This window comes from Oreochromis aureus, linkage group 22, assembly GCF_013358895.1.
Source record: "Oreochromis aureus strain Israel breed Guangdong linkage group 22, ZZ_aureus, whole genome shotgun sequence".
NCBI classification, from domain to species: Eukaryota; Metazoa; Chordata; class Actinopteri; order Cichliformes; family Cichlidae; genus Oreochromis; species Oreochromis aureus.
The window spans coordinates 15,935,482-15,961,269 of NC_052962.1; the positions used below are offsets into that span (position 1 = coordinate 15,935,482).

The 25,788-nt window shown below is 42.0% G+C and overlaps 2 protein-coding genes and 1 long non-coding RNA gene across 3 annotated transcripts; 2 read left to right on the forward strand and 1 right to left on the reverse strand.

Annotated features, from left to right (window-relative positions):
• Positions 1 to 497: 497 nt before the first annotated feature.
• Positions 498 to 2,501, forward strand: dlx5a (distal-less homeobox 5a). Its single transcript, XM_031738804.2, has 3 exons — positions 498 to 1,145; positions 1,549 to 1,733; positions 1,963 to 2,501. Exons 1-3 carry the CDS (start codon positions 788 to 790, stop codon positions 2,275 to 2,277), a joined length of 858 nt encoding a protein of 285 aa, XP_031594664.2. The 5' UTR covers positions 498 to 787; the 3' UTR covers positions 2,278 to 2,501.
• A 3,164-nt stretch (positions 2,502 to 5,665) lies between these two features.
• LOC120435457 lies at positions 5,666 to 18,488 on the forward strand. Its single transcript, XR_005609742.1, has 2 exons — positions 5,666 to 5,850; positions 17,457 to 18,488. It is a non-coding gene; the product is annotated as an uncharacterized LOC120435457 (long non-coding RNA).
• On the reverse strand, positions 6,181 to 9,366 carry dlx6a (distal-less homeobox 6a). Its single transcript, XM_031738811.2, has 3 exons — positions 8,184 to 9,366; positions 7,275 to 7,468; positions 6,181 to 7,029 (listed from the first exon to the last, which is right to left on the reverse strand). Exons 1-3 carry the CDS (start codon positions 8,488 to 8,490, stop codon positions 6,790 to 6,792), a joined length of 741 nt encoding a protein of 246 aa, XP_031594671.1. The 5' UTR covers positions 8,491 to 9,366; the 3' UTR covers positions 6,181 to 6,789.
• Positions 18,489 to 25,788: the final 7,300 nt, after the last annotated feature.

Consider the following 25,788-nt stretch of genomic DNA (forward strand, 5'->3'; position numbering starts at 1 on the left):
AGACCGTGTTTGATTTGCCGATGATGTACAGAATTTTGGGGATCATTCATTTGATGCAAGAAAAGCTTTTTTTTTTTTTTTTTCCATGGGGGTTAGGCAATGTGCCTCTTAAAATGAAAATGAGAATATATTTATATATGTATGTATAAAAAACCCGAGCTCAATGGTTTAAGCTGCTCAGTTTCATGTCTTTACGATTTTGTTTTATTATTAGATTATTAAATTTTATTCCATGTTTCCATGCGTGACTAGAGCAGCTAGTAAATTCTGTTCTGATAAAAACGCGTAAATAAGGATTAATAAAGACAAGCGTGATAATCGGTGGCTCTTGCAGCACGGGCCTTTTTGGTAATAGGATTTGTCCTTCTAATTTATCCTTCTGATGAATTGGCGACACTTTAATTGCTGCCATTGATTGATAGTATAAAAACACAACAATGCAGCCAACATGCAGCCCGGGTGGCTTCCCCCCTTATAAGAAAGCTGGCGGAGTGAATTGGGTGTAGCTGTGTCTGTGTGCGCCTTGGCCAATGGAACCAGATCCTCCCTGCAGTGCGTAAGAGCGCGATTTAGGATTTAACCAAGTCTTTGCTGCGGGGCTGGCTGCAGTCTTCACCAGAGCCCGACGGCCTGAGAGCCTTTCAACAATGCCAGTGTAGTTTTTTTTTCCCACACCGCTCTGGAGACAGACGCTCTCGGTTTTTATTATTGATTTTTTTCTTTCGTGTTTTGTTTTGTTTTTTTCTGCTGATTAAATAAAACGAACCCACGCGCTCCCTCTCGAAGTATGACCGGAGTTTTTGACCGGAGGATCCCGAGTGTGAAACCTGCAGACTTTGAGAGCTCCTTTCAACTCTCCAGCATGCACCATCCGTCTCAGGAATCTCCTACTTTACCCGAATCCTCCGCCACGGATTCTGGCTACTACAGTCCCGCTGGAGGAGTCGCTCACGGCTATTGCTCGCCCAGCTCCACCTCTTACGGGAAGCCTCTGAATGCCTATCAGTACCAGTACCCGGGTGTAAACGGATCTGCTGGAAATTACTCGACAAAATCCTACACAGATTACAGCTCCTACACGACCCCCTCCTACCACCAGTATGCTGGGACTTACAGCAGAGTGCAAGCCCAGCCGAGTCCACAAGGTACGGGCCTAACATTTTATATTTTAATAGAAGCAGATTGTTAGAGGGTTATGAAGAAAACATAAATATATGGTTGGGTTTTTTTTTAAAAATTTTTATCCAGGTTTACCATTTCGTCAACTGCTGATTTGCACGAAAGGTCTATAAATGCGTAATTAAAGGAATAAATGCAAATGCATGCTTCAAATTATTTCATTTAAGTTCATTTAAAGGAACCACTTACTTTCCTTTTAGTTGGACTGAAATGCATCTGGTTCATAAAAATTGATGTCTTTTTTGTTATTACTGTTATTTTAATACATCTGAATGATGACACACACACGTAATAGATACATTCGGATAATGCGGTTTTGGGGGGAAAGGATACATGTTTATACTCGGTTTTGTTTTTGTTTTTTAATAGAAAAAGAGATAAGCGAGCCTGAGGTGAGGATGGTGAATGGCAAGCCGAAGAAAGTGAGAAAACCCCGGACAATCTACTCCAGCTTCCAGCTGGCCGCCCTGCAGAGGCGGTTTCAGAACACACAGTACCTGGCGCTGCCGGAGAGAGCCGAGCTGGCCGCCTCGCTGGGGCTAACGCAAACACAGGTGGGATTTTCGATGAAAAATACATCTCAGATCTCTCAAATCACTTTCACTTTGGAATAAAGTATCTTGTTTTAAGTGTTTCAAATGTTGAGAATAAAATAATGATTTGCGATGTTTTCTGGCTTTGTTTGTGCGTTTTTACGCAACGAGCGTTCTTTAAGCTCCATTTGTTTTTGAGGTGATTTCGGAAGTAATCATAATAATAATGCGATTTTTGGGCTCCTTGCAGGTGAAAATTTGGTTCCAAAACAGAAGATCAAAGATGAAGAAGATCATGAAAAACGGCGAGCTTCCCCCGGAACACAGCCCCAGCTCCAGCGACCCCATGGCCTGCAACTCTCCACAATCCCCGGCCGTATGGGACACACAGGGTCCCTCCAGGCCGCACAGTCTACAGCCACAAAGCATCAACACGACGGCTTCTAACTTTTTGGAAAACACGGGGTCATGGTACACCTCAGCCGGCAGCTCCATGACTTCCCACCTGCAGACCCCTAACTCAATACAGCATTCGTTGGCTCTTGGAGCGGGGACGTTATATTGAAAAAAAGAAAAGAAAAAGAAAACTACACTAAACAAAACAAACCTATTGTTGATTTCATTTCCCCCTCCTTCTATGGGACTCGTGTTCAAATTTCAGAGGAATATGCAATGTATTTGATGACAGTCATAGAAGAAACGTGTAAAATGTGTAAATGTGTGCATGTAATTTATTGCATTTTGGAAGACTATTAAACGTTTAAATGGACAATGGAACTTTGAACCCCACCCCCCTGCCTCCCTGCAGTCTCTTGTTATTTTAAACCCTTAGTTATTTGCTCTGAAAATCACGACAAAGGCTCGCAGGCAGCCTCGGGTGACATTTTTTTGTTGTTTGCTTCCACAAGGTTGTAAATCACGGCTGCGAGGTATGTTGAGCTGAACGATCAGCATCAAATCTTAATGGTTTTCATGTGCAATTACGGCCTAGGTGTGCGGCGTATTTTTTTTTAAATGTTTTATATTTACTAAAAACTGGTATTTGTCTGAAAAAGATTTTTGCAGACAAAATTTAGTCTATTTTTTTCTAAGAAATTACAATTAAAAAACCAACATATTTGAATGAAGGCAATATATTCTACATTTGCGATGAATGCAAAATCAGAAAAATTAAAGGGCAAATTTCTGACTGAGCTTACATCAAGCAAGCATTTGTCAAGATAAATACCTGTAAAAGCAAAGGTACAGGCAATGGTAAGCGTCAGCCGACCACACCAATCACATTTTACTGAATCGAGCTGGATGTATTTGTTCTATAATATTGCATCTATTATTGTAAGTCGACAGTAGCTTATCTTCTTAATGCCATTTTTAATTTTATCAGACAAATGGTAACATGATAGGATTTGCTCATGATACAGTAATAATTCATATTTTTCAGTCAGTCCCCGTATTCTTCTTCGTATTTTTATTCTTATTCTTATTGCACCTGATTGAGTCTTTAAGCTAGTCTGTAAGGGAAATGCCCGCTTCTTCCTGCAGACGGTCTGCAGCCGGTCTCGCTTCTTTGTGTCCCCTACAATTAGTCGCTTTGAATGGCAAGAGAGGAGGCGAGGGGGGCGGCACGGAGATCTGAGACAATCCGCATTCCTGTGGGGGTAGACCGGCTCCAGAGCTCTGCCACTCCCGGCCGCCGTACACAGCCCACCTTCCTGCTTAAAAAATGCAAGAACTGAAAAGAAAAAGGAAGAAAATCCTACACAGTTTGAACATGTCATTAGCAGGCGATAATACCAGCTCTGCCAGTGGGGGTTAAAAAAAAAAATCCATTAAACAAACCGTGCCACTGTGACAAACTTAAGAGAATTGATCTAATTGAATTTGCCCGGCCATATGCGCCAAGATAACATAAGTGAGTTTTTACAAATGTTGCACACAAAATTCCTCCCCTTCCCTCTCTCTCTCACTTTATCTCTGTGTGTCTCTCTCTCTCACAACATATACTAAACAATGCTGCATCTGACCCACACACTGACCCATGCATGTTACCATTTCCACCTGACACAGAACCCTCTTCCTGATTGCAGCCCACTGAATAGACTTCACACACACACACACACACACGCACGCACACACACACGCAGCTATAGGAAACGCTCTCCCTAATCTAAAGCACTGGCAGCTCTGCTGCTTTAAGCACGATTTCTGCTGTGAACGAAACGGCAGAGCGGTCACTGCGATGCTAGTGTGTCACTCCAGAAATGTAAAATTTTAACAGGGCACGTGCACGTGATCAAGAACACTTTGGCGCGCGAACCGACGGGCACACGCGGGTTTATATGTCTCCTACACACACAAACACACACATACACACACAGACACACACACAGCTACTGTACCTCTCTCTCTCTCTCTCTCTCACACACACACACACACACACACACACACACACACACACACACACACACACACACACACACACACACACACACTTGTGGTGCCATTATATCGAGAGCCTCCGTTTATTTCCCAACCGAACATTTTCCACTCAGCTAGTTTTCCCCCCGTTTTGCAAATCGAGTCTAAATAATGACAGTTAGCTTTACTGGACAGCTTCAACTGTAACACTCCACAATAATTATTCTCCAGGATTAGGGCCTCCATTATCATAATCTGGACATTGACAATTACCTATAATTTGCAAAGATGCGCTTGGTTCTTGATTGCAGAGGGCTTTTTTTTTTTTTCAAGCTCGCCATCACTAAACAGTGACAGTAATAACAGCTAATTTTGCAGGCAATATATAAGAGCTTACCGGGGTGTGCAAACACTTTCCCACCTGGATTTGCTTATTCAACCACCAGCAGTAAAAACCGTGCAGCGCTTTTTTGGGGGGTTTAGTCTATGTTAGAGAAGCGGAGGAAGGTAAGGATGAGTCTTATATTTTCTGTCACAGCTTCCATTCTTAGATAAGGTGCGACGACACCCTTCACCCTTCACTTTATTATATAGATTTAGACAAAGAAATTAAAATCTGATGTACTTGTGTATGTATATCTATCTATCTATCTATCTATCTATCTATCTATCTATCTATCTATCTCTATGTACACACATATATATATATATATATATATATATATATATATATATATATATATATATATATACATGTTCTTTTAAAGAGAGACTGCTCGGATTGTGGAAGCCTTTTCGAGATTTAATGTGGTACAATTTGTATGAAATGTTGTCCAGTGCTTGCAGCTTTTATGTGAGTAGTGTGAGCATCACAGAGCAAGTGACACATCTCTCACTCCCCACCCCCATCTGCTGCATCTCTGTCTATCTATCTATCTATCTATCTATCTATCTATCTATCTATCTATCTATCTATCTATCTATCTATCTATCTATCTGAAACTCATCAAAGCTTTTATCCGCCATTAAAAATCGTCATTTTTTTGGGTGCTGAATATGCGCCACTGCGTATTTATGAGCTCTGTTGATGTTTACTCGACTGCTGCTTTCGGCTCCCTGCAGCCCGATCATGGCCCAGGAGCAGATAGGCCCCAGCCTGGGGGCCCAGGTATGCTGAATGTGCGCCAGTGGGACATCCGCGACTTGACAGCTGCATGAAGCTTTTCAGCGTTGTAATTTCAGATAATATCCCGAGCGCTCACTCTTCTCAGCAATTTGTATATGAATAACCGAATAATTTTCCCTTTTGTTCCATCTGTGCTACCTCAAATCCAAATAAAGATGCCTTTTAGTATTAAAAGTGGTAGAAAATTACAGGTAATTATCTTTGACGGTAAAAACGCTGTAATCAGCGGGCTACATCAAAAATTACCCTAATTATGTCTGCATTTATGAGAATGGGGGAGAGAAAAAAAGCCTCACTTGGATAAAAACCCACAAATTGTCCCAAATATCTCCTTCATATTGAACGCCGCTGCAGCTGGCTGCTTTGTTCAGCATCGATCCCGTGGAGCTTGGCATTTAACGGCCTGCATTAGGACGGAGAGAAGGGAGAAAACATTTTGTCAATACTTCTAATAATTGAGGGTGAAAATGACAAGATAAGCTGGACCTGGAGCAAATGTCTTTCGAGGTGAATGTAGGCAGCGGCGGGTTGAGGGTAAGTTAATTTCCTCTGGTGCTGAGTGCGTTTGATAAATCTATATACTGTGGTGTTTTTCATTCATTGGTTTTATTTAAAATGTTTACTCTGGTGAAATGGGCTTTTCAGTGAGCACCGTGTCATTAACTTATGCTCGTGTTGTCTGCTCTGAGCTTGCACACACCAGGGAGACGGGAAATAGGCCCTTTTTTTGGACGTGATGTTGGCCCAATATGACGCACAAAAAAGGCCTAGATTAAAATGAAAATCTTTTTCTTCTTCCCCCCACCCCCACCCATTTCTTCTTCTTCTTCTTTTTTTTTTCTTGAAATTATGGAACAGCAGGAGTCTGTTTTTGAGTCACCGTTTACTCAATCTGACAAAACATAAAAAGTGTATGTACAACTAAAATCGCAGATTATATTTACAGACAGACAATTTGCTTGGTTTTGCATGTTGGAGAAACAATCAGGGAGGAAAAAAATTGAAGGAAGAAAATTTTGAAGAAAAAAAAAAGCAGTCCACCATGGCAAAAAAAAAAGAAAAGAAAAAAAAAAGGTTTCTGGGCGCCACAGCAGCGCATAGAGAGTGTGAGCAGTCTTTGTCCAAAGTGGCTAAAATGTCACTGATAATATTTGGTATATTGACGGTTCAGATGGTGACAAGAATGAAAGCATAACAAATGCGAGCCCACTGAACAGCCATGTACGCTAAAAAATGGTTAGTTCCCTTGTTTGTGTCATCATCATCACACACCGAGACTTGGCTGTGTCTCATCCTTCAGCAAAGGAGTGGAAGAGAGAGGGGGGCTTTTTTTCGTTGTTGTTGTTGTTGCCTGCTCCTCTCCAGCATCCAGTTTCTGAGCTGACACAAATTGTAGGCTACGTTGGAAACTGCATTGCCGAGATCCGGAGGCCTCTCCAAGACAGGCTCCCTGACCTTGCTTTCGTCGTCAGTCTATCTCTGCATTGAGTCTTGATGTGGGGAGGAATACCAGTGAGAGTAGCCGGGCATGTAGCTGTTGGCCGGCATGTTTACTCCTTTGGATGAGGCCGACACGTCCCAGATTGGGGGGATGCTCGGCGAGCGCGGGGACAGGGACATGGAGCCCGGGATGGGCTCGCTCTCGTGCGGGTTACTGCCTTGCTTCAGCAGCTTCTTGAACTTTGACCTTTTATTCTGAAACCAAATTTTTACCTGCGGGAGAGGACGAGAGGGGCGCGCGCAGTTAGTTAAGGATAAAGTGGATAAAGGGCCCACATGGAGGTCAGTTGTATTTACGCAGCATTTAATATAATTAATATACAAAATATAGAAGCACACAAGATTAAAAATGTGAGAAATAATAATACAAAGTTTATTAAAACTAACAAACTGATACAGTACATTTTGTTTCTGGAGGCAGTGTTAAAATGTAAAACAGTGCGCGTTTCTCCTCATACCTGTGTTTGCGTCAGTCCTAGAGAGGCGGCCAGCTCGGCGCGCTCCGGTAAAGCGAGGTACTGTGTTTGCTGGAAACGGTGGTTCAGTGCTTGAAGCTGCAAACTGGAATAAATTGTCCGAGGTTTGCGAATCTTCTTGCCTTTGCCGTTAAAACGAATCTCCCCGTTTTCGATCACTGTCGTCTTCTGCTGCTCTGCAACAAAAACAAGCAAACGTTATTATTATTGTTCAAGCCCACAGGCAGGCTGCACGCGTTCATTTGTGTGCAGGAAGCACGCTGAAAAAAAAATATAGTTGCGGTAAAGAGTAAATCGAGGGGGGACAAACAATGTGAGAAAAAAACAATGAAAATTCTGGCTGATAAACGCTGACATCTCTCTCTCCCTCGTTGGCTTTAAGCGCCGAGGCAGCCCGCAATCCTCATACGCTGTCATATTTAGGATATTGCTGGTAATGACATGTCAATTAAATGCTAATTACAACATTCAAGGCGTGCGGGCCTAATTTCCACGAGTAGTTGGTGAGGATTGCACGGTCGACATGATCACACCCCGGGCATTTGAAGCAGATTTTGTGGGGGAACCGAGGGGAGTGCTAGGAGGGGACGGCGGAGGAAGCAAAAGAAGGCTGGATCTTGAATTATCCGGTGCCATTTACGCACAATTTTCGCGATCGCCCGCCTACGCTCGAAAGATAATTCCCGATTTTGGAGCGGCCATGCGGTGATTTGGGCATGACACCACGAGGCTGGCATGGAGAAATGTTCGATCCCCACTGTGGACCACCCGCACTAAAAAAAAAAAGAAAAGAAAAGAAAAAAGAAGAAGAAGAAGGTATGCTCTAATGGCACTGTCGAGCACGCTGTGGTGCATTTTCCATTTGGCTGGCGAAAAACGCGGGTCTCTTACCTGTGCCGTCTAACCTTGTCTGTCCTCCCATGTTGTTGTGATAGGACGGCAGGTACGGGCTGTGGTGTGGATGGCTCACGTAAGGGTAAGGTAACGACCTGTTGTAGGTGTTGCTCCCGGGGTACGGGGTGTTGTCGTGCTGGTGGTGAGAGTGTGAGCCGGAGTGGAGACAGTGCAGCGGGTAGTGGCCGCTGCCCATCGATGGGGAGCTCTGCTGTGAGTGCGACTGCTGTCCAAACTCCATGAAAGCAGACTTGGACGAGTCCTGAGCCTCCAGACCGTCAGCCATCGTAGTCATGGTCATCATCGAATTTTCTGCCTTGAGAGCACTCACCCCCCTCTCTCTCAAGACCAAATCGGTTTTTTCTCTCTCGCTGTGCTGTTGTCTCTCTCCCCTCTCTCCACCGCGAGCAGATATTGTCCTATTAACACCCGATTTTTCCAGAGGCGTCTTTATTTCCCCCCCTTGTCCCGTGATATTCTCACTCAAAGTGGCGGAAGGTAGGCATAAGTTAAGGGAGAGATTTTAAGGTGGATTCTGTTAAAATTGAGCCCTTGCTTCCAGACTTGATGCAGACACTACAAGTAAAATGGTTTGTCTCCAAAGGGCAGCGCCTCCCGATTGGTCATCCAACCCAACGTCATCACTGCTCTGCGCTTCACGGAGACTTGAGCTGGAGTTAACCCACCTTACCAGCTCCCACCACAACTATGGGGGAAATAATATGTGGTGGGAAAGACGCCTAATTCCTACAGACAAGCCTCACACGTTTTAAAAAAAAGGGAGAGAAAAAACTCCGCTCTTTTGGAAACTGCCGAGTCGATTTTGTTTTTTAACCCAAACTCCAAATTACGCGCGACGCGCAACATATAGCGTGCACTTTGATTTAATCTGATGCGAGCAGTCTTTACGTTTCCCCTATTTACTTCTCTGGCTTTAGGTCCTCCTTTGCTGAGGAAGTAATTGCATATAGGAAAGCATCACACAAACACGTGTTCGGGAATAGTTGAATCGATTTCAAACCGAAACTGAATTAATTTACCCTACATTAAAAAAAATAATAGCAATAACATCAATCTCCTCAAACCAACAATCATTTTATTTGAAAAAGGATTTTTCAGTCAAATTTATAAAAGAGTAAAGAATAATCCCAGCTGCATTATGTGGTTCTTTTAAGGTTTTTACATTTTGTGACACAACATATTAATGCCTATAGCGGGAGAGTGATGCGTTTAATGCCAAGGAAACACCTGGAACAGGTGAAGCAGATCTGGAAGTGAGCGAAAGTTTACCTTAGACTTCTTGAATTTTTATTCTTAATTTCATTTAACTTTTTCATTTTTATTTTTATCTTGACAGACTACTTGATAAGAAAAACACTTTTTTTGTTTTTTGCAGTGTAGTATTTGCTTTGATGTTTGCCTAATGAGCTCTCCCCCTCTTCAAACCCCACCCTCCTCTGCTCTGAAAGTAACATATATTATAACTGTTCATTTTTTCCCGGGGCTACTGACCATATGATTAAGGATCCTCAGACAATTCAAAATACCGTACATGTGACACATCAAATAACAATATGCCTGAGGTACAATAGGTTATTTTGCAGATAGAAGGGTGGATACCCGGATAAACTGACAGTGTCTTTTATCCCTGTTGCAATATGAGGCCTGATAGGGTCCTCAATATATGTAAATTATACAGTTTGTCTCCAAGGGCTGCCATGTTCGAGTCGCAAATAAGAATAAAATGCTATTTCCGCTTATAATAATGCAATAGGTATTCAAATCATGTTTTGCACCACTTTCAGCATTTTTTTCCACGCAATGTGGCATTTAGCGATTTAACAAAAAAAAAAAAAAAAAGGCGACGCAAAATAATTATGGTTGCAATCAAGTTACTACGAAAACCTATTTGATTAGCGGCCACACTTTACTCAAATTGCAGCTATAAAATTAAGAACAATTCGCCTGTAATGATTATGGACTGGATTTATTTTGGGAGGGTGGAATAAAAGTGGATATAGCATAAATTATCCCCTAATTATACGCCAGTGTGGCCTCAATTATCCTCTTATCAAAAATGGTTGTCTAAATGCAGCGTTTAGTTTCAATTTTCTCCTTTTCTGTAACAAGAACTTGGTACCTTGCTATTATCGTCAGCTACGGTTGTTATTTACTTTGTGGGATTTAAAAGTGCACAACCCAGCCGGATAATCATTTTACAGCAGCGGACCAAGGAGAGGAGCACAGAGGCAGGGATGTGTTGCAGCCGAAGGCATCCACATGGATTTGTTTTATTCCTGCAGAGTCCTTTAGATTAAGCGAGTCTGATTCAGATTAATCAGAGTCGCTCTTTTGTCGTCGGGAGGGCTGCAGGTAAGAGCTTCTTTTGCTGACATTGACGAATGATTTTATTGCCTCTTGTAATTCGCTATTTTAAGCAAAGAGTGTGGCCTCGCAGACCTGGAATGAGTCAGCCCACCTTGGTCACCCCTCAGTGATCTAGCATAGTGGCCAATTCCCCTGCCCGTGTTCCACTTGGACACGCAGAGGAGAAACCAGATCCGATAGCTTTTCTAATCGCCTTTGAGTGCTACTACAAACACGTACATGCTTTGCAGTGATGTTAGCCGCTTCACCGCGGACTTAAAACCCCAGCCTTCATTATATGAGACATCTTCATTCCCCAGGATTTTGTTGTTGTTGTTGTTTTGTTTTGTTTTTTTGCAGCATCACACGCGCGCAACCGTCGGAATTATTAAGTTGCGGGATGACTGTGCGGGTAATGTCAAAGTCTCGCCGTCCCTGCAGGCGTGTTTCTGTGCACACTGAGATTAAGTGAAGTGGTGAAAGGACGGATTTGCTTGAATGGAGAGAACATGACATACTCGACCTTGGTGTTTTTGAAATGTTTAAGATCTGGTCTTTTTGCACGTGTGCTGACAGCCGTGTCTGATTGCAAACAGCGACCCATATAACATGTAATCAGTGGACTGTTTAAAAAAAACTTTAATTGTACTTTATTACTAAAAAGAACAGAAGCAAAAACAATTATCTTTTTAAAAAATATATTTTAAAAATGACACCCTTGAGGCATGCTTCACCTGCTGTATCATGTCTCCGGTTAATCTTGGATTATACGAGTTCATGGCCTTATTCTGGAGAAAAATTATTTTATATTTCAGCTCGACAAAATGTCAATCACAAAATGAGCAGCGTTCAGCTGCAAATCTAGAAATCACTTTGTCCCTAAGTAGATGATTGACCTTCAGCACAATCAATGGCCGTGCTGGTTTAACAGAAGTGGTCTTTATTTCCTGCTGTCTTATAAACGCTGATGAATGACTCTTTAAAATCACTCCAATATCCAAACGCCGGGTCTGTATCAGGCCTGGGATTTCCCCTAACATCCACTGTCTGTGACGGCAGTACGTGGAAACTGAGAAGATTTTTACGCTTGCATTTACAGGTGGAACTTGACGGCATGTTGTGGTTAACACAGCCGATGGGACATAACCTAAATTGGTAATATCAGCACGCTCGTGGATAAGGTGATCTATACACGCGTAAATGTGATCTCCCCACCTCTTTCTGAATGCGTGTCACTGCCCGTTTTAGCACCGCGTGTCTTTTTCAGTCTATCTGGCCACACGTGTTAATCGTATCTGAGCGTTAACACAGAGTTCCAACAAGACATAGGTCATAACTGTAAATGAGAGGCTGGGTGTTTGCGGTCGGTCCCACTAACAGCTATTGACTGGCTCCCATGGAAAGCCACTTCTTTGGCTTCCCAGGGACTCGGAGCGGTTGGGGACGCTGAGGCAAGTCACTGCAGAAAGACACCGGGAGGCACTTAAACAACATGTCTCCCTTCTCCACAGCGCAAAGCCGCTGGCGCTTCACAGACAGCCAGGCGTCGACTGCTCTCCATCTCTGCCGTGCGAAGGGCGGGAAGTGGCAAAAGAGAAGCGCAGATGCATGCCACACACAGCTGTCAGCATAACGTGGTTCATTGTAACTGGATTCACTGGAGCAAACCGCCCTCTCTCTCTCTCTCTCTCTCTCTCACACACACACACACACACACACACACACACGCACACCGCCCGAAAACGATCACCGATCAGTACAGTTCATCCGTGTCCAAATGGCGGCTCGACGCTTTTACGCACGTAAATTGCGCACAGCGCACTAATGCAAACTCGCTTACGCCAGGCTTTGATGTGATTTGTAAAAACGTGCAACTACACCGAGAAAAATGAGTGTGGTTTTGCTATAAAGAAAACCACGCGCTGCCAGGCAGACGACTGTTTACCATAAGTTTTGCATCATAAATTAGGATTGCATTATCTCTCGGTTAAATAGCAAATTTGGCACATGCATGGATGGCCCCCAGGTGCAGGCAACGGCCTTCAGATGGACCCATCGTAGTAGAGCTAAATGACCACAAATAAGCACAGGCTTGCATCACTGAGTCTTCACAGCCTCTCGTAGACTAATGGATTTAATTTGGCACGACTGAAGCTGCACTGGACCCACTTAGGGCCCATGTTCTAATTAAGACCGCTTGTTTCTTTTGTCGCCTTCCTATATTGAATGTTTAGGTCCACCTGAGTGATTGCATTGCTTAGTTTCTTGCACCAGTCATATGGTGTTTATATTTGCTCGTTTGCTTCTGAAATGGTGGCAAAATACGAAGGCAAACGAGCTGGTGAAGCGTAACTGGATTAATGAAAACGGCCTCAAAGCCACTGAATTTGATAAGGCGATGAAAGTAAAATAACAATAATAATAATAATAATGAGGAAGACAGAAGGCTGCTTAGGGCATTTGTTGTGGAGAATTAACAATATAGCAGTTTGTTTTATTTTAGGCTGTTACGCTATTACTCGGCGAGCACACGCCTAACTCACTGTTCCTGTACAAAGGAGTAAATAACAAAGGAGCTACATACAAAAAGTTGATCTGAATTTAATGTTGGTGACAAATAAGACTAGTGAGAACCGGGGGTGCATGTAGTCCCCCCTTTTCCCCCTCTCTCGACTTAATACGCGACATTATTAGGTCTGACAGCACAGTGGTCGGTCTTGAAGGAGAGGATTTGGTCGGTAGATGACAGACAGGAAGGCCAGCAATCATGGGCTTTTTTTTCTTTTTCTTTTTTTTTTTTATCAGAATGTACTGTTCGATGCCGTTTATCCCTGATGATAGAAAATTGCTCTGTTGCCAGGACGCTGCCGCCGAAATAGAGGGCAGGAGCAACATTTCCATTTTCCAGTTTGAAAGCCATTGAAATGAATTAGTAAAAATGAAAAAAAGGGGGGGAAATGAGAAAGAATCCCCTGATAAACAAAGGGGAGCAAACAAAGATACCATTTTCTTTTGCCGAGAAGCCACCCTCCTCATTTTTCCTTTTTTTTCCTGCAGCAGAGTGAAGGTTTTACTTCAACAGTTGCAAATCACATGCTTGGCTTCTAATGTAGTCCAAGGCCCGGGCCTACTTCAAAGACAATCATTTATTTCCCAACCTCCTGGAATAATCAGAGCGCCTTTTCATCTGTCGTGACAGAGAGGAGAAAGGGAAAAAAGAATGAAAGACAGAAATTAGTAAAGAAAACTTGACAACGAGGAGCATTAAGCAAACTCCTGAAATGTTTAGCCATTAGGCACAAATGAAGAGCAAACTTTACAGAAAAAAAAGATGCAGACTAAAGAGCGAAATATAATTTTATACACGTTTCTTAAATTAGTAGCTATATATTTATATACAGCATGTATGGAAAATATATGCATCTCCCTAACTTATTATTATTAATAATAACATTTATGCTGCTGCTACTATTATCGTCCTCATCATTATTATCACGTTAATCACTTCTCCAGTTTATATAGTAGATATTCTACTGCGCCTGATCTAAACAATAATATGAATCTAAATAATATAAATAACGTGCTACAAACTTAATTAAATCCTTTTCTTTGAGGTGATATAATTTAATTTATGCTCTATGTGTCAGTGTTTGAGGGGCCAGCGGTGCAGGAGGAGGGTTTAGTGTCTGTGTCCGAGGAGGCAGGTGGTTTTTACAACCTCCACAGAGTCTGAGCGCGCCACCGGTGCGCGCCATATGTGGCATGGGCTCTGATGGACGGAGAAATGTCACACGGATTATGGTAAACCTTTAGGAAGGGGTATCATAAATTGTTCATGGACACTAAACATCCCATCACAACTGGGTCCGTCCTTGCAGGAGTTCTCTAGTATGATAAAATTAAAAAAATTTCAAAAGGCTGCAACACACAGCAGTACTGTTGTTTGGGAAATAATCATTAAAATGGTTGGCTTCTTAATAAAGTGTGGCCACTTAGGGAACCTAATCTCATTTACAGATGTGAGGGATGAAAAGGATGTTTTAGCCACAGAATGGAGAAAGAAATTTAAATCTGTGGGTCTAAACTGTGGATCACAACACACATGTGTCCAATAATGCTCAGATTTAGAGCACAGCCAGACCAAATGAAGCCACGATTAAGCATTTAAAATCTCACTAACATAAGATTCATCTGCATGTAAAACAAGATGAATCTAACAAAAGGAATATTCAAAATATGTTTTTGTCATATTAGACTACAAATATGCACATATATTTAGTCTTTTACAGGATTAAACTTTGTAAGAAATATGAAAATAAGCCCCAAAATTTTTTTAATCCAGTTGTTGGGGCTATACATGCAGATAACACTGCTCCTTAGAAAACACCCACAACACATATCCCCAATGCACACGGTGCAAACTAATAACCAAATAGCGTGCCCTCAAACAGGAAAGTCCTGGCTCACGTATAGAGATGAATGCCCCGCTGAAGGAGGTGCTGCACACAATAGCCGACACTGACTGCAAAATAAAAGAGCGTGAAATTTAAGAGCACAGTGTGAGCTGAAGTGGAAGAAAAGTGAGGAGAAAAGGAGTCACACCTGGTGAAATCTAGTGCGCTGGCAGAGCCCGTCTCATTCTCTGCTGCTTCTTATGGTTGCAGGAGCCTGTCAGGTGATAGGTGGTGCGCACCTTTGCTGAACCTTTGGACACTCCTACCTGAAACCTGCTGCTCTCGTAGGCCTTGGGTTTTGTTTAGGTTTTGTGCTCACAGAAAGTTTGTGTAACTCAGTGGATTAAGTGTAGTTTTATTGTTATTAATATTAAGAAATATGGACATGTTCCTGCAAGAAACACACAGGCTTCCTCGGATGAGGTGAATGTGGGTAAAAGTGTAAAAACTTTTAAAAAATCAGTAAAAAAAAATCAGTTTTTTTTCATTTGCAGAAATTATTCCTGAAATATAGTTTTAAAGCTGAAACCTTTATAAAGATTTTACTTTTATTTAGATAAAATATATATAAAATATAACATATTTTAAATACACATATATATATATATTAATCAAACATCCCTCTAATCATTATCAGACCCTTTGCACATATCTTGGCCTTCCTGGGTTTGTTATTATTGCTACACTCATCGATACAGCCATTGCATTAATCTCAAGCTTCTTTAAATTACTCTGAAGCCAGTTATTTAAAATGTAATTATATCTAACACACACAAAAACCCCCAAAAAGAATGATTTGAAAAATGACCGGTAATCAACACAGAAACACAAAAACACCTTAAAATATGGAGCAGGCATATGGATGTAAAGCCCACCCCAACAACGCCATTTACACTGCTGTGAAATACTAGTGAGCAGTGTCCAGTGTCCTCTGAGTTAACAAAAACCACAGATCACAGATCAACTTAATAGTCTGGCCAGGAGATCATGTTTATAGCCAGCCTCATAATATCACAGCTATTAATTCATCGCCTGGAAAACCCTCGCGGGCTTTATTTTCATTTGCACTGAACTGTCAGATTTGAGTGGAGACATTTTTAGGACTTTGTCCATTTTGGTGAAGTGAAGGTAGCCAATTATTGTCATCATTGCCCTTGAAAATGCATTACGCCTCACCTGAGGGCTCACTCAATCAAAGAGACTGAAGGGGCGATTAACAGATGACTTCTGACCTCAACCCATCGCACACACAAAAAAAAAAATCACCCAAAAAACGGGCAGACAGCAATCAACATTTCTCACTCGGCTTCATGTTTCGTGCAAACTTTCTTATTGTTGACATCTAACCTTGGGGCATCAGGATGGCAGCTTTGGCATTGGGACCTTGAACACTGACTTTTATCATCACTGCTTGCAAACATATTCACTTTTATCCTGAAGTTGTTCAACCTTGAGTATATTTGGAGTCAATCCAACAGAGCATTTTAATTTGCAGATTATTTTGTTTGTTTGGGGTTTTTTAATTGAAAAATGTATCACATTTTATGATTTAAGTGTCAGCTCTAAGGTTACCATATGAGCCACTGATTTGCAGTATGTTTGTAAAAGACTGTAATAGAATTTTAAGTAGATATAAATACGATAAAGTGTTGCTAATGTACAACAAAAGCTCAAACTTATGGGTTTTCTGGTTATAGAAGATCTATTGAAATGCTTAAAATCATAAATAATATATAAACAGTGACAAATAATGAAGTGTTATTGCTTAAGGATAATACAGATTATTTGAAATGTGCTCGATTCAAGAAAACTCATAATAGGGGGAAAAAAATGCCCTATTTCGTTGAGCACTGAGACTTTACAATCAACGCTAAAACGACCTGATGGGCTGGAGTTTTCATTCAATTTAAAACAGACAATTGTTCTTTCTGCTTAACCTTTTCAGTGTTTGAGTGCAGCTTCCTCACCTGGAAGTTGAAAGATGAGCATGGGTCAGACTGAATAATTAGAATGGGCATAAATATACGGTGGCATGTTTTTCATTTCAACTATTGGCAAAAGTGAGATTGATTGATTTTTTTTTTTAAAGAAGATAAATGCCTGTGAATAACTTTGTCTCTCTTTGTTTCCCCCATCTCCCCCTCTCCGTTGCCTCTCCCTGGCTTTTCCATCACGCCCACCTTCCTCTTATGTTCTCCAACCCCCACACCACCACCACCACCCCCCAATCCATGTCCAGCCACTGTCTCCATCTCTTCTCCATCCTGTCCCCTTCTCTCCTCTCCATCTCTCTCTTCATGCCCACTCTACCCCTCTCTCCCTTTCCCCTTCAACCTCTCTCACTCTCCCTGACCCCCACACCTCTACCCCCACCGCCCCCTTTTTTTTCTTTCACACCCCCCCCCCTACACACACACACACACACACACACACACCCTTCATCCGATAGGTACGCCTCCATCCCCTCTTGGCAGCTCCATCTCCTCCTCGCCTCCCCCTGTCTCTCCACCCTCTCCCTGGTTGGTTTCCACAGCTGTGGTGAGTGAGGGGCAGATGACCGGAGAATTGGCCCCTGGGAGAGCGCTGAGCCATCCTGGTGCTATTAGGCTCGTGGCTAATAATAGGTGTTTCAGACCGGGGGAAGATCAATCAGGGGGAATCATGGGGAATGTTCAGAGCAGCGCTTTTTACACATCGGCCCAGATGGATGAAATTACACTTGTCAGTTTTTAGTTGCATTACTCACAAATTGGTTGTCTACTCTTTTTTCTCCCCCCCCCTCCCTCCCTCTCCCTCTCTCTCCCTCCCTCGCTCCCTCTTCTCTCCTTTCTCTCTCTTTGCCCCCATTCATGTGTCAGTGGCCCGCTAAAAGGATTCGGTGGTGAAATCCCTGTCATTTTTGTCTTTTCCCTGTTTAGCCCTCAGCCGGCATCTCTTTTGCCTGCATGTATGCACTTAGGAGAAATCAGCAGAAGATCTCGCCTCGGCCACTTTCAGTGCTGAAGTGCGCGCAACTGACATTCTGTTCGAGTCCTGCATGTATAATAAAAAAAACAAAAAAACATTTAATTGGAAAGAGATCAACTGACAGAAAACGAATGACGATAAATGTCAGTGATTTTCCTTTCCTTTCCACTGCGAGGGTGTTCGGATTTTTATGTTTCCCACTGTATGTATGCAATATGAAAGTCTTTTCTTAGTTAAGATCTAACACACTAACTGTTGTCAGTTCAAAGATGACATAAGAATCCGCCCTGTATTTTATAGTTCAGAGTAAAAATTTGGGCTTTCGAATCATTCATTGCATATTTACATAAATTCTGTAGCTAAACCAAATTGCTAAATGTGTGAAATTCAATAATTATATTGTTACTTCTGAATAATCCTGTATAATTGCAATGTAATTAAACCTGTCAAGTGCAAATGAGACATTCGGGCTGTATCTCACTGTTTGAAAGTGAATAAAATTCACCATGCAATATTCAGTGTCTCTGCTGTTTATTTTAAACATTCACCGGCCTATACACTGGATTTTCTGCAGAAAACTTAAAGGGGAAGCATGGGAGCAAAAAGCTTTTCAGCTGGAGTGAGACTTAATATTGGAAAAGAATGAAATCAAAGCTTTGAGCAGCACGGTGCTTCTTGACTATTGTCACTCCCATATTCCTTTGGTGACTGATTGATACAGACTGATTTTTTACTTTTTGGGGGGAAAATGTTTTACCAGCAAAAGCAGCTGAGAATATGATTGCAGAGTCAGAGATGTGGTAATTGAATGACCTGAGCGTTTCTGTGCGATTGCGGGGAGAGAGAAGCAGCTCAGTTGAGGTGAAAGGGGGTTTATGCATGGCAGTGGATGCGAGCCAAAGAACACATCATCTAAAACTAAGCTCCTGATGTGTTAGCCTACATGATAACTAGCGCAGTCGGAAAGGTGGCCGTGGAGGCTGAGAGGGGTCGTTTCGAAGGCAGCCACACAACAGCTATTTGTGTCAGTGATTTCCACTTCTGGCTCGGCGCTGACAGACTGAAATGTTTAGTGTTTACAATGCTTTCCTTGCAACTTGTCCTCACATTAGCTTTTTTTTCTCCCCCCTTCTTGATGTGGCTATGTCTTTGGCTCAGAAGGGGTGGGGGTGGGGGGTCGGGGGTATAGCACTGATATATTAAAGTGCTTGTCTGTGTGAGACAAGCGGCTACTACACCCTGGTATCAAAACACAAGCATGACAATCACAGGCAGGAGAAGACTGGCTGAAAGTAGCTGCTCTGAATAGCTCACTGGGGAGACATCAATACAGCCCCCCCAGATGTTGGGGTCTCCCGGTCCAGCCTGATGGAGAGATGTTCCTCAGTCTGATTGCACAACTGGAGAGGGCTGGAAACAGAAAGGCTTCTTTGAAACAGAGAGCGGCTGAAAGCTCGGTGGCCATGGGGGAGGGAAGCAGGCCCTCTGTGAGAGAGTTTCCTTAGCAACAGAAAGAATGACATCCTGACTTCCCAGCAAAACTCGTCTCAGGGCTTCTGCTGGATATTTCCATGTGGTGAGCATTAAAAAAAAATGTTCAAAAGCCGATATAAAGACACACACTCCCTGCTTCTTCCATTTATATTGAAATGAGTTTTTCCCCCCTCTGCTCGGCTTGTGTGTAGTGAATACAGAGAGTCCTAATGTATGTATTTTGCTCATTTTACTGTGTCTGGCGTTTCCGCGCCTCTCCTCTGTGACTCTGTGTTTGCCTCCTGCTGTGGTAAACACAACATTGCTATGATAGCACATGCATTTCAGAAAGCTCAAAACACCGCCGAGGAGCTGAAACATTCTCTCTCTCCCTCTTCTCTCTGTCTCTAAATTTCTTCCCCCTCTCCCTCTGCCTCTGTCAGTCCTCTCTCTCACTTCCAGCCAAGGTATTCAGCTCCCATGATTGCAAACACGCATAATGACAGCATCTCCCGGGGGCCAGCGGAGGTACCCCACTGATGCTGAGAGACTCTATCCTGTCGTCACATTGCAGGAAATTTCTCGGCAGTGCGCACTGGAACCTAGTGAGCTTTGGCAAGGCATCACCAGAAGCTGGGCTGGCTATGTTTTTTTTTTTTGTTGTTAATAAAATGAAGTGCAAATTGTGGCAGGCTCGCATGCATTGGAACAGCTCACTGCTTCCTCCCATTACGAGGCCAGGGCGAGCGCCATGGAAGCATAAGCGTGAATACATTATAAAGTAATGAGGAAACATCCAGGAGAGGGTCACGGGGGGCGTCAAGCGGCTCCAGGGGCCTTACGAAGAGCTTTCAGTGTGCTCCGTGATGGATTAGTCATTCGCGTTTGAAGAGCGAGCGAGAGGTGGAGTTCAACAATGTTACACACAGCAACAGTTGCTAAGAGTTGCAGCCAGCGAGGCCTATTCAGTCTGTGAATATGTACAGTTGGTGCTGAGCAGGAATATAGGTGAATAGAGATAGAGCTGTTTTGTGTATCAATGATGATGATTGTGACATTTCCAACAATGCAGCATAATATTCATGAACACCGAAACACAGCTAGGAATCATGGGTACTGGAGAGGATGATAATGTAAACCATTCATGCCTTAGCAGCATGAGAGTGGCTAAGACAAAATGTCACTGATATTTGGTATTTGAGGCAAATCTTTGTGGATGTGAAAATGACATCCTAATCCCTGCCATGGCTGCAGCTGGAGCACATCGCTGTGAAGAATCAACCCGAAGTGAAGCCCACAGGCTACAGCCTGGTGGGGTACTTAGGGAGAAATCATACCCATCACTGCTCACCAGCAAATGATTACACTCTAGCAAATTTCTGTAAAAGTACAGGAGATTTAATACAGTAATGCAACCGTTCTTAGTGACTACAGCTGGATCCTGTAGAAACCCACTGCACATTTGCACGATATCATAATGTATTTTTTCTTTGATAAGAACAAAGACTCATGAGACTGTGAATCATTAATTAAAACATTTTGATTGCTGTTGATGTGTGATGTGGTTTAAAGTGAGTGAGAACAGTGATTTAGCAACCAACTGTTCACTATAAAACCTAAGTAGCAGGTAAACTAGGTCATCCTAGTGTTTGATGGGTTATATCTTACAGTAAACCCTTTGGTGAGATCAGCACCAGAAAGCTAAAATAACTGTATCATGGCAAGCAAACATCACACAGTAAAATACTAGGGCCTGACTGAAATATTATTTTTAAAACCGATACCAATACCAATATTTGGTGATTTAAAAAGCTGACGTTTTTCTTTCAAATACAAGAATCATAAACATTTAACATATCTCGGTATTAATGAGTCGTCACTAAGATTCAGTCTTAAAATTGTGGATTATTTGTGTGCACTGCTCTAAACAGGGAAGCTGCTGATTGGCCTGGTGGACAACGATGCAGCGTCAGGGCTGATAACATGGTTGAAATGTGTTTCTTCAAATTTTTCTTCACATTTTTAAATTTCCATTTATTGGCTGTTATAAATGCCGATATCAATACGCTGGCAAACAGCTAATATCAGCCAACATATCGATCATGCTCTATAAAATACTGCAAAGCTAAACAAAAACAAGATGAAAATAAATGAAAATTGTTTTATAATTTGAAATAAATAAATATAAATGAAAATGAGCTTTGGAAACTAATTAAGAGAATATTGAAAAATAAATAAATATCCATTAAAAGTTTCAGTATTTGTTAATTTGGTAAATTTTATTATCGCAATTTGCCCGATGGGCCTTTGCTGGATCTGTTTATTCATTCTGGGCATTTTTACAAATCTATGAGTCAGCTGCTTTCAAAGAGTTCTGTGTTTTTACTGTAATACCTGTACTGATTTTCCTCAATTTTATTCTGGCATATGCCCTCCATACTGTAAAGCAGGACTGAAACTAATAAAAACTAAAAAAGTAAAATTTTTAAAATAATAAAAACTAAACGGAAACAAGCAAACTCACTCTTAAAACAATGTAATTAAATTCAAATCAATACAATTGTATTTATGTGGCATCAAATCGCAGCAGCAGCCACCTCAAGGCACTTTATGTTGTAAGGTAAGGACCCTACAATATTAGATTATATATAAATAATAAAAAATAAAATGAAAAATATATATTTAAAAAAAATAGAAAATACAAACTATAAGGTATGGAACTTGCAGTGGGCACACTGTAAAATAACAGTTAAATGCTGGCAAATCCAGTTGCAGCACTTTACTGTATTTTAACTGTATTTTCTTGCAGCGTATCAGGAATTATCAAGCCTCGTTTTAAATCCAGCTCTGTGATCTGTGTCAGTAAGCACTGAACTGACATACTTAACTGAGAAAGCCAGCAATGAGTGCCTTACTAGAAACTGTCCCTGCCAATCATACATCATGCAAACAGGCCCTCATTCTATACATTCCTGTAGGGTGCGGGTGGGTGGGTGCAGACTGGTTTGAGCCCACTGCTTTAGAGCCACTTTCTCCACAGCGAAAACGCCCTCCCTTTGGCATTCAGTCACTGATGAGTCCGTCGAGCCACAATGGAGTCGCCTGATGGAACGCCATGGCAACGACCGACACCTGGCAAGAGTTCATCCCACCTCTTCTCTCTCTCTCTCTCTCTCTCTCTCTCTCTCTCTCCCTCCACCATCATCCCTCTTTTTCCCTCCCACCCCTCCCCACTAGATGCTGGAACATATTTCCCTCAGACTGACTGAAAGCCCCTGTGAACAAATAATGGGTGCACGCCAGTCTAAATAAAGTGCGGTTTATGAGTTGTGGTCAGAAATGTCTCCCCCCCCACCATCCCCCACCAACCCCACCCCCTCTCTCTTGCTCTCTTTTTAATGCTCTGCACAAAAAACAGTTGCCAACATTTTTTCCTTTTTTTTTTCAGGTCATATGGCTGGTTGGTGATTATACAAAGCCATTTTTTCCTTTCTCGCAGTGAAGCACAAAGTCAAATAAAAGAGAGTGGCTCCACACTAGTAGTCTGCAAACCCATTTTTGTAGAATGGAACAAGTCTCCCAAGCCAAAACAAACCAACATGTCCCTTTGCCATTTTTCAACTCCGGCTTTTCAATAATATGTTAGACCTTGGCGTTGAATAAATCTTCTGTAGTAAGCTTCAGCTGTAGGCTGTGTTATCAATTAATCAAATTAATCAAGACTGGTGGGAGTTGCGCAAGATCCTTGCAACTGACTGAAAGGCTGCTTAAATGGTTAAGTAAACCACGGTTTGATAGAAACCCCAGAAATATCAATCACAGACAGTGAACTTAGTGATGATGGAAGATCCTGCAGTGTTGTTTCAGACTTATTTGCACTGAAATCAGGTTCAAGAGTTGAATTAACATATAATTAAATGAGTAATTGAACATTTGGGGAATCACCAAGAGGGACCTGAGTAGACTGATAAATTTCATGGCTTTTACAGACCTGAACTCAAAACATGCTCAACTGTAGTCACGACTGGAATCCAAAGTGAAAAATAACCCTACTACAAGCTGACACTTATACCGATTAGACTATAAGTAAAATGTAAGACAAACAGTGGAGTTGGGGGAGCTACTGTATGTGCTAATTTAGGACGACTTACAAAAAAAGAAGAATCTTGCGTGAGTGAATCAAAGCATCTGAGAAGTATTGTGTGATTGTAGTTTGAATTTGATGGCACACATGGAAACATTTGCAGATTACGGTGTGGTTGTTTGCTAAGTTTGTAACAGTATCGTTAGCTTACCCAAGCTAGGCAGCCAAATATTTCTCTCTTAATGAGCTTGTTGCTATATACATGATGGAGGGGATGCCGCCAATATGAACTTGCCCAAAGTACAGCAGGATAAATGCTGTCTGGACATTAGTGCAGGTCTTCATTTTACTTTCCTCGGGACATAAAACTGTAACTGTTGCTTTTAGCAGCAGTAATCTTGTAATGTAGCATCCATCCATCTACAGCTTCTATGAAGCCAGACAAGAGACAGTCCCTTTAGCGTGCCTTGGGTTTGCTATGGGACGTCTTCCCAGTGGGACATGCTCAAAACACCTCACCTACAAGGCATTCAGGAGGCATCCTAGTCTCAGCCAACCTTCAGAGAAAGCTAATTTATGTCGTTTGTATCTGTTATCTTGTTATTTTGGTGACTACTCTCAGCTTGTGACCACAGGTGAGTAACAAGTTCCGTTTAAAAGTCGTGTTAAGTTTAAAAGCAGTGTTTAAAAGTAAAACAGGAGCAGAAGCATTGCAAGTTTATGTTAACTGACTATTTTCACTTAGTCTCCTGGTGATTTTGCACATTCATAAATACACAAGCTATCAAGGCTTGGTCTAGCAGCCTGTGATTAGTGGCTTGGTCAGTGCCATGGTTTGGTAAAGAGCTTAGTCTTTGTTTTTTGGGCCTGCCAGCTGTACTATACCTCATTTAGTCCCCCTAAAACCAATTTGATGACGCCAAGTCATGCCAGCAGAAAAATCAAGATGGCTGTTGCTGTAAAATGTAAAAAAAAAACAAAAAAAACTTTGAGGTTTTAGCACGGAGAACAGCACAATGGACTACATTTTCTACCAGAAATTATGTCTTCCATTTCAACAACTCCTTGTTAGATTAAGTTTCCAGCACACAGAGCTTTCCTCGCATCTTTCTAATGTTTCCGCAGTGAAGCATGTGGCCATCACAAAATTATTTATGCTAAATTGCCAAAACTATAGGAGGTATGGAGTAAAAGTGGAAAAGAGAAAACTGCGGAGAGACGCTGATGGTGGCTCATAAAACTGAGAGACAGAGTAATAATTTTAAGTAGTGTAATAGAGCTATGTTTAATTCCAGTAGGTGATCATGCTGTTCTCACCGTAGTCACATTTATGCATGCACGCAAGGTGGAAAATACCTATTTCTACGTCAATTACAATAGTACACGTACTAACAATCACTGCATGAGACATACAGCTCTCAGCAGATTGAAGGAAAACTTTGCAGAACAAATTGTGCATTGGCACATTTTTTAAAAGGTGTGGCAAACCTGATTGTAATGTCACAAAAGAAACATACATAGGTACCACAGAAGTGGTAATAGAAATATAACTAGCAACATATAAATTCTGTATTTATGGAGGCTTGAGGGTGCTCTGGACAATGTCTACATTTTGTTTTACTCTGAAGCACAAAAAACCCACTCAGGGGTGTCGGAGTGATGCAGACTCTTTGATACGTGTTCTACCCGAGGTATTGCATGTTAGCTAACACGTTCAGTATATAAATCAAGGACTGAGGAGAGCTGCGTGTGTTAATGAGCATTAAAAAGCTCTTAAAGTGTAATCATCTTCATGGACCCTCCACATGGCCTCTTTTTTGCACTATCACTCCTAACCACAACCTCCTCCAGGCCAGCAATCACGAAACCAGAACTCTTGACTCACCAGGCTCACATTACAAAGTTATTGGCGCTTTCAGAGAGAAGCTGTATGGAAGTGGGGGAAACAGAAGCAGCTATGATGTTATTGCATTTAGTACAACAACTTCAAGACAAACTACCCCCAGACACTGTAGGAGAACACAAGACTTAGCTGTCCCTGAACCTGCCTTTGTGGAAACGATGACAAAGTAGTGTGTCTTTTGTATAAACTGGACAATCACACATTTGTTCATTCACTGGGGAAATCTGTGCATTTCACAGGAGAATACAACCCTCCCTTCACGCTCCTGAGATAGATGAGAATGACAGGTGTGAAGTGGGCAAAATACTTCATACACAGCCTAAAACAATAGCCTTTGTGCTCATGAAGGAAGAA